Here is a 16,077-nt window from a genome sequence, read left to right as displayed (position 1 = left end):
GGTAGTACACACCTTTAATCCCAGTATATGGGAGTCAGGGGAAATTCTGAGTTCCATGACAGCTTGATCCACATAGTCAGTTCCAGGCTGGCCAAAGTTACAAAGTGAAACCTTGTCTCAAAAAACACAGAAAAGAAAAATCAAGTAGCTTCAATTGCTTCCTCTTTTGGTTGCCGTTGTAAGGTAGGTTTGGTTTACTAAAATAATTAACACCCTGACTTAATACATATATGCTGTCTTTCTTGTACCAATTTCTTTATCTTTTATTTATTTTGAGACAGAGTCTCCCTGTGTTGTTTTGGCTGACCAGGTATTTCTCTATTTAGACCACCAGACTGGCCTGGAACTCAGAGATCAGCCTGTTTCTCTCTCCTGAGTGCTGGGATTAAAGGCATGTGCCAGACCACAACAGACCCCCACACCACACCAAGTCCAGTGTTTATTTAAGTGTGTGTGTGTGTGTGTGTGTGTGTGTGCGCTCAGAATAGAACCCAAGGCCAGTGGATCTTTTACATTTGTTGTGCCAGGCGTGGTGGCGCACGCCTTTAATCCCAGAGTTTGGGAGGCGGAGGCAGATTTTTGAGTTCGAGGTCAGCCTGGTCTACAAAGTGAGTTCCAGGACAGCCAGGGCTACACAGAGAAACCCTGTCTCGAAAAACAAAACAAAACAAAACAAAACAAACAAACAAAAAAAGTTACATTTGTTGTTATTACATTTGTTTGTTTGTTTGTTTGCAGTCTGCCCAACTGTGTGTGTGGCAACAGCCTGGGGTCACAGTCAGTTCCCTCCATCCACCCGTCTAGTTCCTGGATCCTGAGGCTTGAGTTCAAGGCACCTTTGTTCGCTGAGCCACTTTATCAGCCTCCTATAAGTCTTACTTTAATTATTTCTTAACAGCTATTTATTTTATTTATAGGAGTACACTGTAGCTGTCTTCAGACACACCAGAAGAGAGCATGGGATCCCATTTTGCAGATGGTTGTGAGTCACCATGTGACTGCTGGGAATTGAACTTGAGGCTTCTGGAAGAGCAGCAGTCAATGCTCTTAACCGCTGAGCGGTCTCTTCAGTCAGTCCCCCAAGCCTCCACCCCTGTCTTTTCTATGACAACAAAACAGTATCTTTCTGCACTGTTGACTGGGAAATGCCTTCATTTGGCAAAGGGGTTAGGACAAATTGCTCAGAGCAGAAACGAAAGCATACAGGACTTGTGCTACTTCTCTTATTGCAAGCTCAAACTACTTCAGAGCCCAGCAGTCTAGTGGCCTAGACTAGTCTAGCAACTGTGGCCTTAGTCACACACTCAGTCATTGCTGTTTTCAGGAATACAATGACGAGGGAAAAAAAAAAGTGGTGATTTGAAATGATACCCCAAACTTGTGAAAATCAGGGCAAATGGAACTGAATTCCAACTCTGGTCCCTGAATTCTTCACTTGATCTTAGCCAAAAGGCCGAGAAGCGATGGTCCCTGAATTCTGAAGGAAGCTCCCAGCCAGTCTCACAGGGTAAGTGGTATCACAGCTGAGCTGTTCGGACAGAAAGGATTCTCCCTGCCTCAGCATCCAACAGACTCCAAACACGAGCAGTGTGTTCATTCATATCTAAGCCGAGGGGATGGCCCGGACAGTGTGCACTTCATGGAAAGCAGGGACAAGATTGTATCATCAGCTTTCGGTTGTCAGCATTCCTACAGCTATGATGGAAGGCTGGTGGGGGGAGGGGGAAGGTTGGAAGCCACATGCAAATAAATGTGAAACCACCTTAGGCTCTAAGACTCTTGTGCTTAGAATAATCGGTAGATGACTGCAGACATGGCTGCCTCACAAATACATCTCCTAAACACCCACCCTCCACCCAAATAAAAACACAAGCACACAACTCACAGTGGGAAGAAACAGCCTGAGTGTGAACAGTAAGAAAAGGATACAGTCAGTGGCTTATTCTCTGGCAATAAAAAAAAAAAATGAATGAAACAAATGCAAGCTGCAACACACATGTACATTTGTATGAACTGCTCAGAACAGGTGAAAGTATCATGACAAATGCTTAATAGGATTGATAGGTAGGGATGGAGATACTAGGATTAACTACAAAAAAATAAAATAAAATGTAACCTTGGTTATTAGTGATGAGAGTTCCTAAAAGTGGGCTGTCATGGAGTTGGGGAAACAGTTCAGCAGTTAAGAGCACTGGCCACTCTTTCGGGGCCCTGGTTTAGCTCTCGGCCTGTCAGGGAGGGAGTTCAAAGCACTCTTTTGGCCTCCATGAGCACCAGGCATGCACATAATAATATAAAAATATGCACAAAACTAAGAAAATGTTTAAAAAATAAATTTGGGCTTAAAGTATTAATGTGTATTCTTAAAATGGGTGAAAATTATACCTTATGTTTGTTACAGATGTGTAAATATTATGGAACAATTTATTCCTTTCTTTCTTTCTTTCTTTCTTTCTTTCTTTCTTTCTTTCTTTCTTGGTTTTTCAAGACAAGGTTTCTCTGGGTAACCCTGGCTGTCCTGGAACTCGCTCAGTAGACCGGGTTTTGCCCTCTGCCTCCCAGTGCTGGGATTAAAGGTGTGTGCTACTACCACCAAACCTGTAAACACCTCCAGCTAGGGCTACCGACTGGTGTGCACCTAGTTTGTTTGTAGGTAGGAAGTGAGCTGTGGCAGTTACCACAGAGGCTCCCCCTTCTGTCTAGGGTCTGACTGCTAACCAAAGCCCTCCCTCGAAGGAGAATGAAGGTTGCCTGAGTGGAGGTTGGTGTGAGAGTCAGGGTTTAAGATGCTGCAGGCACAGCACATGATTTTCCTGAGCCGAGTTTATCGAGGCTCTAACAATCAGTCTGCCTTCATAACTGTCTCAGGAGAGGCCACCACACCAGCTGGCTATAGGTCCTGCCCACAGTTCCTGTCATGACTGTGATGACAGGTCATATGATCTTACTGGGAAATGACTCACTACCTCTGTTTCTACAATTTAATCCCTACTTCCCACCCTCAGATTAACTAATCCTTCAATAAACAATTAAAAAAAAAAAAAAAAAAGATTCCCTCCTGTCTGAGATAAACCCTAAACTAAACCTTCTCAAGCTCATCCAACTGGACTAACTCATTTAAAGTTCCAGGGACAATGACCAAAACCTGCCAATTAGCAATGTGTTTCTTAAACAGTGGAAAGCCATGTCCTGTGCCCAAAGCAGCAAGAGCTTGCAAGTGAGGCCAGAAGCTACTTCACTTGGAAAACCCTGGATTTGTCTACACGCTCCCACTCCATTTTTCCAGGTGTGGATTCATTAAAATGCCCAAGCCAATCACTATTTCGGGGGCGGGAGGTGGGGGTGAGGGTGGGGGAAGGCATGGTCAAGGGCCATTAATCTCTTTATAAGCACTTTAGTAACACTTCAGCTGCTGGTTTACAGGCCCCCCGAGAAAATCTGTCTGAATAATAGGTGTTAATCTGCTCCACACCTCGTAGCTTCTCAATTAGGAGAAGCTACAGTGTTGCGGTTTTCTGCAGGAGGAAGACACCACTGACCGGATCAGAGATAACAAATTACAAGCCCTCTGGGTTCCCCAAACACTGAAACACGTATCAGCAGAACAAAGTATCAAGGCAGAAGATTAAATCAGACCAACAATCTGGTAGGATACTCTAAAATAAAATTTACGTTCCTCAGCTCTAAAGCAAATATTTCCTGAATGCCTCTCAACTTCATCTGGTCCCAGTGTCACACCTAGAAGATAGTTTAGCACACAGTAGGAAAACCTTGACTTTACCTTTAAGATTCACAGAAGGAAATGAGAAGTTGTAGCGACTGATAAATAAGGGTGAGAATCAAAATGAAAAAAAAAAAATAGTTCTGCTTCTGTAAGGGGGTTAAAAAAGCAATCAAACTCCAAGTAAAACTGCACAAATTAAAGGTGAGATGATTGAAAACGTGGCTTGAATTTGAGCTAGCTATTCATTCACACATCCATTTGTCCTTATCAAGGAGCAACAGCATCTAAAGAAGTGATTCTCAACAGGGATGTTTAAAGCCATGAGAAAACACAGCTATTTGCATTACTATTCTTAACAGTAGCAGAATTAAGGTTATAAAGTAGCAACAAAAATAACCTTAAGGTTGGAGAGGGATCACTACAACATGAGGAACTGTATTAAAGGGTCGCCTCAATAGTAAAACCCTCTGCTCTAAAGGGAACTTGGGGACCTGGTAGGTAAGAACAGTGGGTAAGGTAAGCCACCAAACCCAGCAATCTTGAGTCCCATGAGTCCCATCCCTGGAACCAACACAGTAGAAGGGCAGAATCCATGCCTGCAAACTGTCCTCTGATCTCTCCACATATTCTGTGGCATGTATATGCCCCTGTACACACACACACACACACACACACACACACACACACACACCCGAATGTGATAAGAAAAACATGTATGAAATATAAAATTTTTAAAAAATATGCAAAAAAAAGAAAAGAAAAACATGTATGTTTAAAATACATCCCTGTCTCAAAAAAGAAAAAAAACAACATCTCCAGAGCCCTGGCTGTTCTAGAAGTAGCTCTGTAGACCATGCTGGCTTCAAACTCACAGAGACATCCCTGCCTCTGTTTTCTGAATGACAATCATAAACGTGTGTGCTACCACCTCCACCCACCTTTAATCTTAAAGAAAAAAATACTTAGCTAGGCATAGTGGCTTTTAACCTCCTTAGAGAGACTCTGCTTCTAAAACAAGAAAAAGATAGATTTACTATTTTTTTGTTTTGTTTTGTTTTGTTTTTTTTCGAGATAGGGTTTCTCTGGGTAGCCCTGGCTGTCCTGGAACTCACTCTGTAGACCAGGCTTGCCTAGAACTCAGAAATCTGCCTGCCTCTGCCTCCTAAGTGCTGGTGGTGGTGCACCACCACCGCCCAGCTTAGATTTACTATTTACTTACCTATTTATTTACTTATTTTTAGGCAGGTTTAATCTGGCTGGCCTTAAACTGTCTAGATAGACCACCAGACTGGCCTCAAACGCAGAGATCTGCTTACCTCTCTCTCCCAGCTGCTAGAATTAAAGATGTGAGCCCCTGTCTGTGCCTGGCTATTTGAAATTACATATACATATATAAAAATATATATATATTTGCTTATATGGGGTATTTTAGTACTGATATACTCAGAAGCCAGAAGTAAGTGGGCATCAGATTTCAGGTAGTGTGGCTTACACACAGTTTTAAGTTACCCAAAGTAAATGTTGGGAGCCAAATTTGGATCTTCTGCAAGAGGACATTTCTGAATCATCTTTTATTTCATTTTATTTGAAACACTGAGGTCTCATGTAGACCAGGCTGACCCCAAACTCTGGCTCTTCTAGTCTTAGTCTCCTGGGTGGTAGAATTACAAACATGCACCGGAATTTTCTTTTCGTTTTGCTTTTTTTTTGTTGTTGTTGCTTTTTTTTTTTTTCAAGATAGGGTTTCTCTGTATAGCTCTGACTGTCCTGGAACTCACTCTGTAGACCAGGCTGGCCTAGAACTCAAATCCACCACCTGCCTCTGCCTCCTGAGTGCTGGGATTAAAGACACGCACCACCACTGCCTGGTGAAACTCTTTCTTAAAGACAAGGTATGGTTGGAGAGATTGCTTAGTGGTTAAGTACACAGACTGCCCTTGAAGTAGACCGGAACCTATCCCCACCACACACACACAGTTCACAACACTTCACAACAGCTGGAAACTACAGCCCTATGAGAATCCAATACTTCTGGCCTCTAAGAGCACCTGTACTTGAGAGAGAGAGAGAACATGTACACACACACACACACACAAATCTTTTAGAAAGAGAATATGTGTGCTGAATTACATGCATTCCATTCACGTGAGCGGCTCTGCAGCATAACATTCCAGGGTTCCTAAAACTTAAAATTCTCAAAAACTGAAAATCTGGATTGCTACATGAAATATCTGCAGATAATCTTCTTGAAATGCTGTGAAGAGCCAACCAAAGCCCATATGTAGAGCAGATCAACCACGAGTGCCACCAGCTTACAAATTCTCATTAAAAAAAAAAAAAAAACCCGAAGTCATTTAAATGTCAGCTAAGAATACAGGCCTGGAGTAGGAAAGGCCTTTGGAAGTACAGTCAAAACCAATCTATAAAGGACAAGGCATTTATGCAAGAACTTATGTGTAGCCAAAAGTATGAACAAACTTAAAGACAAATGAAGGCAGTTTTATACTCGGTCTTAGAAGGTCCCATGTTGTCCCTGTAGTAGGAGAGGAGAATGTACCAAGATTCACAACAGGACCCTCAGATCACAACACTGAAGTCCATAGAGGGGAGGAAGCAGGAAGGACAGACTTGTCCTGAGTTCCCAGGTTCCATTTCTTCTTACTCAATAAATACTAATTTACTGAGTGGTATGAGTCACTTTTTTTTTTTTTTTTTTTTTTGGTTTTTCAAGACAGGGTTTCTCTGTATAGCCCTGGCTGTCCTGGAACTCACTCTGTAGACCAGGCTGGCCTCGAACTCAGAAATCCGCCTGCCTCTGCTTCCCGAGTGCTGGGATTAAAGGCGTGCACCACCACACCGGGTCACTTTTTTTTTTTTAATGTGTTTTTGAATAGCTACTTTAATTAACTTATCCATATTACTGAAAATCCCACATGGAGGTATTCTTCAAGACTGCATCAATAGTTAGTATAGAGCACTCTACACAATTAACACTTGTCACTTTGTACAAAAAAAGGCAACTTCTACACTGCATACACCGAGTAGGAGAGATGAGGGAGAATAAGAGGTAGTATCTGGGGGTGGGTGGCTATGGGGGACTTTTGGTATAGCATTGGAAATGTAAATGAGCTAAATACCTAATAAAAAATGGAAAAAAAAAAAGAAGGAGATTGATATACTTGAATAAACTGCAGCTAGAAAGTAAAAAAAAAAAAAAAAAAAAAAAGAGGTAAGTATCAGAGGTTCCCTTCATGGAGGCACACACAAAGACAACCTTTAGGCACAGTCTTAGTGCATGTGTTTCCTAAAACCAGTAATGGATACTCAGGCCAGTATCCTGGATACAGAATTCGATGATCTAGCTAATAGTCCCACTTTTCCCTCCCTCTGTATGCTCCTGTTTGACACTGAACTTCTGATAAGCCCCCTCCCCCAGCTCATGAATTAAAGGTGTGTACCATCACACCCCACCAACAGCAGGAGATCTGCCTGCTTCTGCCTCCCAAACCCTGGGACTAAAAGGTGTATGCTACAATATCCAGCTTACTTGCTTGGCTTTTCAAACCAGGGTCTTGCTATGGAGCCCTGGCTAATCTTTCTGTGGGATCCAAGCTGGCTTACGACTCTAGAGCGCTGAAGTTATAGGCAGGTGCCACCATGGCAGCTGGAACTTATTAGAATATCAGATTGTAAAGTTAAATGTCATTTTAAATGTGAAATTCTTTTGAATCGTGGACTCCACACTTACCTGCTGCTGCTGCTGTCCTTAAAAGCCATTGCTGCTGGTCAGTGGAAGGTGCTCATCTGGAAGAAAAACAGCAATGTCAAATGTGAGCTCATGAGCAAACACAAGGGCGCCCTACACCCAGCTTGCCACCACCAAGGAGGCAACACTGAGAGCTCACAGTTGAATTAGGAAATGCTTCCTTGCAAATACAAAACGGCTAAGAAATAAGAAAATAAGAAGTAATGCTCACCATCCTTAGTCATCAGGGAAATGAAAGTTAAAACTTTTTTGAGATGTCACGTTAACTCAGTCAGAGTGGCTAAGATTAAAGAAACGAAAGGCAAGAGATGTTGGTGGGATGCAGGGAAGCCCCATGCACTGTTGGGAGTACAGATTGGTGCAGCCACTGTGGAAATCAATGTGGCAGCTTCCCGAACATTATACTGACGAAATAATGGAGACCCAGAAAGGACAAATGCCACACGATCTCACTCGTACATAGCTCTGAGAATCAAATCTTACATTTGTGTGTCCAGTAAGGAGAGGCCTCAAAGCACAGAATATTAGACAGAGACCATTGGTTGAAAGGAAGAGAAAGGTGTTAAGGGAGAGAGAGAAAGAGTAAAGCACGAGAGGCATGAAGGGGGAGGGGGATAATGGCAGGGGGTTTCAGTTGGGAGAGAGATGGAAAGATAGAGCGGAGGGTGTTGGGGGAGGGGTAACTAATTATTAAGGGTGTTTAAAAGACACACAGAGCCGGGCGTGGTGGCGCACGCCTTTAATACTAGCACTCTGGAGGCAGAGGCAGGCGGATTTCTGAGTTCAAGGCCAGCCTGGTCTACAGAGTGAGTTCCAGGACAGCCAGGGCTACACAGAGAAACCCTGTCTCAAAAAACCAAAAAAAAAAAAAAAAAAAAAAAAAAAAAAAAAAGATACACAGAAATCTACTCTTCTATAAACTTCCGAGTATTTATATGGAATGTAATTTGACTCAGTGCCAAGTGTGGGATAACTCCCCCCTAAATTGTTGTTGGTCAGAGGTATCCATGAGACTACTCCCCCCAAAATAATACAGCCTACTGCCATTGCTCTTGGTTGCCCACCAGGACTTCCTGGTAAGACCCCATTGCTAAAGACACGTTTGTTACAGGTACTGACCAGGAAGCTTTCTCCTACTGGATAGTTTTCCTAGAACGAGCTGCTGGGAGAGAAAAAAAAAATCAATGGACAAATTCACTTACAAACCCTGTGACCTCAACACTGACCTGTAATGGGAAAAAATGCTCACAGGCACAACAGTAGGCAAATATGCTGTAGCCTACTGGGTTCTGAATAGATTTTAGGTCACTCTATAGGAGGGAACACACACTTGGTACTTGTAAATCTGACCCAAGATCCATGGTTGGGGGCTCACAGGTTGCACTGGCAGATCTGCTACTATGTTTGTTTGAAACAGGGTCTTATTATGCAGCCGTAGATAGTCTGGAATTCACTATGTCGATTAGGCTGGTCTAGAACTTACCAGACATCTGCCAGCTTCTGTCTCTCAAGTGCTGGGATTAAAGATGTAAACCTCAGCCAGTAAACCCACTATTATTCTGTTACGCAGTATCTAAGTTACATATTATCTCTGTTACACACTATTCTGGACATAGTATCTAAAGTTGTATCTCTCTACTCATAGATAGTGCAGCTCTCAGACCTCATCAGGGAAGTTTCTTTGTGCAATGGATGGCAGTTAACCCAGAAAGTCACGAGGGTCGAGTGCAGAGAAAAAGTGTTAGTAGAGTACTAGCACACAAAAGGGCCATCTGTATTACAATATTACACCACCACCACCACCCAAGGCTCAGAGAACATCTCAGAAGAGGGAACACTAAGGTTATAAGAGCCAGAGGCCAGGGAGGACTGAAACAAAGAGGACTGAAACAAAGTCTTTCAGAGTTGAAGGGACTACTTATCAGCCCAGCAGCTGAGATGCCTGCAAAAGGCCTGGGTGGGATCAAGCCAATCCGCACTGCAGCATGGGGTAGCCAATGAGCCCTACCCCTAACTGAGATGCTCCGGCAGCTTTCAAATGGGGACAGTAGGTTTTTCAGGGTGGGTGGACCAGACTCCAGTGGATTGGTCCCACACATAGTAGCACGGGGCAGCACAAACTGAAGTTCATGGGATATCAACAAAAAAAAGAACATGAAGTTGGGGGTAGGGAGATGGGGATGGATCTAGAAGGAGTTGGGGGATGCTCAAAATGTAATATGACATTCTCAGAGAGAAAAACTATTTTAGAAAGAAAGAAAGAAAATTGTTCGTCACTAACTTCCAAGTTGAATGAACAAAATAGCATATTTCAGAATCCAAACATTGCTCTCTTACTCTATTACACTCTAGCCTCTCTGTTGCCTCTAGCCCCCTTACTCCCTTTCCCTGCCCCCCCCCATGTGGCCATGGCCAGGCCCCCATTTCTTTACTCTCTCCTTCTCTGCCTCTGCTACCCTCTTAACTCCCCTCCCCATACACTGAATAAACTCTATTCTATACTAGAGAGAGAGAAAAGAGAGAGAGAGAGAGAGAGAAGCCAAACATTACTATGGACTTTGAGGCTGCTACTTAAAGCATTTTAGAAGGAAAAAAAAAACATACATAGGTTTATTATGGGAAGGAGGGAAGGGAATACCATGTTCTGAGTGTCAACTTTGTGCTGAGCACTATGTTAAGCCTTTGAGAAATGTTTCATGTAAACAGTAAAATAACCTTTCTGAAGTATACACTAATATCTCATCTTGCAAATGAGACACTAGGTTTGAAGCTATCAGCCCAAGGTCACAGGTTGTGCTAGCATCCTTGAAAGGACTAAGAGGAGAAGGGAAAACATACTGAGTGTGCAAGAGAACAGCTGATTCTCATGTAAGACTGTAATGCTTTGCAGAAAACCAGTAGGGGGACATATGCCCCAGCCCCTGTGCCATGCCTGCTGGTGTTGGGGAAAAGGGTCACAATGCCTGTAATTATTAAACATAAATTCAATTTTTTAAAATGTAGGTTGGCTAGGTGTCGAGGCACATGCTTATAATTCCATAAGAGTTCATTCAAGGCTGGGCTAAGCTATATAACAAGTCCCTGTCTCAAAAAACAAACAATTAAGCCCAACTGGAATTCTCCTCCTTCTTCTCTTCCTCCCTTTTCTTCAATTTTAAACAGGCTCTCAAAAATCACTCTACAACAGAGATTGCCTGATCTTCCTGCCTCTACCTCCTACAAGTTGCAATTACAGTCATGTGTCATACACTGGCTTAAAATAAAATTCTTGGTTTATTCTCTGAAAATGGGACTGAATTTTAAGAAAACACATTTGTTCTGCAGTCTGCAGGCGGCCTTGGTACTATCTGTGTCTAGGAATAACTTTGAGTAAATATCAGCAGCTGTTTCCTTTCCCTCCTGTCTATTTGTAAATTGGCTGCACTTACGCTAACTTGCTTCACTCTTGTCTGTTTCTGTTTTTTCTTCAAGCATTAGTAAAGACAAGGTAGGTTGCCAAATTACCTTAATAATTTATCACTATTTGATACAAATGGCAACACTACATGAAATCTGTAATCATTTTCAATTGCCACCTGTAATTACTTTTAACTGTTACAATTTCTTCTGAAGCTGACCCACTGGGCAATACTGGCGGTGCTGATAAGGCCTTTGATGTCCCTCTTCAAATAATTTAAACCACTTAACTACAATGTTTCCATGCTGGTAGACATTATTTGTTACTGTTATCTCTCCTCCCAAAGGCTACAATGCAGCAGATGGTACATTACCTTTCACTCATACCCCAGCAGCTGTAAGGTTTTCAGGGTCAAATTTCTTTTAGAGTCAGTCCTCCAGCCAGTTACAGTGGCCTTAGGCAAGTTCTACAATCTCCAACTCCATATCTGTTTTCATCCTCCTCTGATTTCGCGTCCCTTTTCTCTTTTTCTCTCTTCCCATATTGCTAACAGTTTACTTTCTGTCCCCTCCCTCCCTGCTCTCACTCTTGCACATAGAAGATTATCTGTGTGCAATGTCAGAATTGTGTTGACATTATTCCTGAGAATACTTCTGTAGAGGCATCTGAAGAGTCTACAATGGAACTCCCATCCGTGACTCTGTGATAAAGAAGTCCAAACTGTTTGCACAGCAAAGGTGTCTACCTTATTAATAACACAATCTAGAATCATATGGGTAGGGAATCTCGGTGAGGGACTGTCAAGATCTGTGGTCCTGTCTGTGAGGACTAAGGTTCTAAAAGAATGTATTAAAGACAGGCTTTTTGGGATGCTGCTCTCAGGTGGGTGAGTTTACTGGCACCAAGGAAGGAGGCCAGGAAAGTTGCCATGGGGAAAGAGGTGGAGAAAGAGAGAAAGAAAGGGCTTGCATGAGAAGAGAAGAGAAGAGAAGAGAAGAGATAGGGGAGGGGACAGGAGGGGAAAAGAGAAGAGAGAGAAAAGAGAAGAGAAGAGAAGAGAAGAGAAGAGAAGAGAAGAGAAGAGAAGAGAAGAGAAGAGAAGGTGTAAGGACTCTCTTGATTGTGCTTTAACTGCAGTGAGAATACCTGCCCACTCTGGGTAGCACCATTCCCTAAGTAAAGAATGCTGAACTGGGCTGGAGAGATGGCTCAGTGATGAACAGCTCTGCCTGCTCTTCCAGAGGTCCTGAGTTCAATTCCCAGCAGCCACATGGTGGCTCACAACTATCTGTAATGCAATTCAATGCCCTCTTCTGGTGTGTCTGAAGACAGCTACAGTGTACTCACATAAATATAATAAATAAATCTTTTAAAAAATGCTGAACTGGATAAGTGGAGAAAAATGAACTGTACACTGGCATGCATACATTAATTTATTGTTCTTTGCTCTTGATTATGGAGGTAATATGACCAGCTGTTTCAAATTCCTGTCTGAACTTTAGGACTGAAACCTCCGAATTATGATCCATCAAATAAATCCTTTCTCTCTTAAGTTGCTTTGGTTAAAGTGTCTTATCACAATAACAACAAACAAAACTGATAAGATTCCCAGCTCCTAAGCCAGTGAAGAAACACCAGAGGTCAAAGCACACAACACTGCCAGTACTAATGTCAGACAAAATGCTAACAAGCAAAACAGATATTCTACCCCAAAAGCTACTGTAGAGAAAACCAAAGGTGGGGCAGAGACTGTCTGAGAGGAACTGAGGTGGGATACTGAAAGCTCATAGAGGTTGATTAGAGAATGTAACATTGGAGGACTCATGAGAGAAGCAAGCCCTGACCACCAATTCAAGATGATCCTACAAGCTAGCTGGACAGCTGAGGAACAGCCAACAAGGTGCGTAGGGAGGGAAGGAGACCACAGCCTGTGCAGTTCATACCCCAACTTAGCTGAGCACACAGGCCTTCCGAAACCACAGAGGTAAGACTGGAATGACCGCACCACAGGATTGCAGGGTTTAATCCCCCAGAGTAGACCAGATTCTGTCCACAAGATCTGTTTAATACGACCCTACGTGGTTTGCACAGCTAGTGCATATCTACTTTATCAGATGTAAGCTGAGATAAAGGGCCCGGTATAATCAGAAAATTATTCTAATCACAGCAAAAAAAAAGTTAGTATCTCTCTAAAAAAAATTGTCTTTAAATGTTTTAAATTTTTTGATTGTTTGTTTTGTTGAGACAGGGTCTCGCTATGTAGCTTTGGCTGTCCTGGAACTCATTATGTAGACCAGGCTGGCCCTGAAATCACAGAGCTCTATCTGCCTCTTGAGTAGAATGAAAGGAGTTTACCACTACACCCAGTGACTAGATTTTATTTATTTTTATTTTATGTATATGTATGGGTGTTTTGCCTGCTTGTATGTCTGCAGGCATTGCCTGCATGACTGGTATCCAGAAGAAGGAATTAGATCTCCTGGAACTGGAGTTGCAGACGGGTGTGAGCAGACATGTGGATGCTGGGAACTAAACCCAGGTCCTCTGGAAGAGCAGCTAGTGCTCTTAACCACTAAGCCATATCTCCAGCCCTCGGGGCTAGCATCTCTTTTTTAAGAAATTGCTTTGTAAAGGAAACCATTCCTTAGAATACAGTCACCTACATAGTTACACTCTGGCCAATCCTCCACCCCCAAACATAGTCACGTGAAGCTGGGCGTGGTGCACTTGCCAGTAACCATACCACTCAGCAGGCCTAACACAGTCACATGAGGCTGGGTGTGGTGCACATGACAGTAACCACTTGGGAGGCTGAAGTAGGAAGAGTTCAAGGTTCATGAGTCTGAGATCAGCCAGGGATACAGGACCCATTCATACACACCCCCAAAGGGGAAAACCAACCAACCCAACCAACCAACCAATCAAACAAACAAACCCAAAAACCAAACAAACAAACAAAAAAATCCTGTGTGTGTGTGTGTGTGTGTGTTTATCTGTGGTCATAGGGGGGTCTGGGATGTAGCAGCTCAGCAGAGGAACACTTGCCTGGTATATTAAAGGCCTTGCCTAGGTACAGTATCTTGAACCATTCCATATCTGTGTGTATGTATGTGATGCATATATGTACTATGCATGTTCATATATACATGTATATTTGTTATTTATTTAATGTATGTGAGTACACCATCGCTCCTTTTCTTCAGACACACCTTAAGGGGGCATCAGATCCCATTACAGATGGCTGTGAGCCACCATGTGGTTGCTGGGAATTGAACTCAGGACCTCTGAAAGAGCAGTCAGTGCTTTTTTTTTTAAACAATTTTTTTACTAGATATTTTCTTCATTTACAATTCAAATGCTATCCCAAAAGTCCCTTATACTGCCCCCCACACCCTGCTCTCCAGTCAGTGCTCTTAACTATTGAGTTATCTGTCCAGCCCCCATAAATATATTTATATATTTACATGTATACAGAAAGGTAGATATGATTTCTAATAAGAGTGGTAACAACTTGCCACATATGACAGATTGAGCAAAGTCAATTGTGGTAAGTCATTCTGAGAAGTAATGTGCCTGCCAGTCAGTAGATAGGCCAATCTGGGTGTTTGTGTGTTTGTTTGTTTGTTTGTTTGTTTGTTTGTTTTAAAGGTTCTTGTCTGTATTTTTATACATAACCACATACACAGTTTGGACTAGCATAAGCCAAGTGGTTGCACTGGAGGTATGGACAGGGATATTCCCTTTTCATGTTAAATCCTATAGGCGTATTTTCCTGAGTGCACTGTGTAAAGGTTGTCATTGTTATCCAAATGCTGATTTCTCTGCACTCATATCTTGTTTTAATCTGAGCACAGCTTTGTAATACTTATGTCAAGAATCTCCTGTCTCAAATTTGCATAAACAATTCTTACTCTCTGATTTGTCAATAAATGCTGACCATCAATGGCTAGGTAGAAGAAAGAATAGGACAGGACTTGCACCAGCCAGTGAAAGGAGGCAAGAGATGGATGAAAAGGAGATTGGCCATGAAAAGGAAGGAAGGAAGGAAGGAAGGAAGGAAGGAAGGGAGGGAGGGAGGGAGGGAGGGAGGGAGGGAGGGAGGGAGGGAGGGAGGCTTTTGAAGAGTTCAGCTGGATGATAGAAACCCTAATTGCAAGAATTATTTGGCATCATGGCTGGGAGGTGGCAAGATTAGCTTAGGGGTTAAGATAGACCATTTGACTGCCCAAATATTGAGGTGCAGCTTGAAAATCTTGTTCTGTGTTCTTATTGGGAACTAGTTAGGATAAAGAAATACTGTCACCGTATTAATTTCCAAAACATATTTATGTTGAGGTCTGCCCCTCACCTCCCCTGGCCTAGCTGTAGACATTTTGTTCCATGACTATCAGCAATTTCATATTGTTGTTGTAATATGCCTGCGAGTCATTAACACAGAAAAGTAACTTGACTCAGAGCAAGGTCATGCTGATCACATATTCTGTTATGTTCTATATGAGGCTTGCTAATCTTACGAAATTCCACAAAGCTTTCCATAGGACCCATCAAATTAGAGGTCAATATGAACTGTTATGTTTAAATGGCAGACCACCGGGCAGCACTTTCTGTATCTGTGTTGACCTCACTCTATGGTTTTTGTGGTTTTAACCTTTATAAGATGGCAGAGAAAGATGTTCAAGGTCATAGACTCTGCCCCCAAATTCTGGGCAACAGACCTGGATTGATCAGTCTTAGGGAGTGCTTTCACAAAACCATCCCAGTCTCACTGAGATCAGAATTTGTGTGGTTTGCGGGTGACTCTGGGATCCCAACGTCTGTATTAAAAATAATTAATTTTACAAATATTATAACAAATATTTTATTATATTCTTCTGTGGATCTACTGATTTTTCAATCCTTTAAATTACTTAAGATTTATTTGTTTTGCCGGGCGTGGTGGCGCACGCCTTTGATCCCAGCACTCGGGAGGCAGAGGCAGGCGGATTTCTGAGTTCGAGGCTACCCTGGTCTACAGAGTGAGTTCCAGGACAGCCAGGGCTACACAGAGAAACCCTGTCTCGAAAAACCAAAAAAAAAATAAAAATCTGTTTTATTTTACGTGTCTAAATTCTTTGCCTGGTGTATATTTGTACAGTATTTGCATCCCTAACACCTGTGCAAGCCAGAAGAGATTACCAGATACCTAGGAAC

At 42.5% G+C, this 16,077-nt stretch overlaps 1 protein-coding gene across 1 annotated transcript in view; it reads right to left on the bottom strand.

The window, feature by feature from the left end:
* The window catches only part of Aff1 (AF4/FMR2 family, member 1), a 162,961-nt gene that overhangs the window by 132,445 nt on the left and 14,439 nt on the right, over nt 1–16,077 (bottom strand). Inside the window, exon 2 of the mRNA XM_006534801.4 lies at nt 7,473–7,528. Within this exon, the coding sequence (XP_006534864.1) occupies nt 7,473–7,501 (29 nt within the window). The 5' untranslated portion in view covers nt 7,502–7,528. The remainder of the gene's footprint in view (nt 1–7,472; nt 7,529–16,077) is intronic.

The sequence above is a fragment of the Mus musculus genome, chromosome 5 (genome assembly GCF_000001635.26).
Source record: "Mus musculus strain C57BL/6J chromosome 5, GRCm38.p6 C57BL/6J".
Classification (NCBI taxonomy): Eukaryota; Metazoa; Chordata; class Mammalia; order Rodentia; family Muridae; genus Mus; species Mus musculus.
Note: the sequence above shows the minus strand (reverse complement) of the source record. Positions and strands in the feature narration are given on the sequence as shown.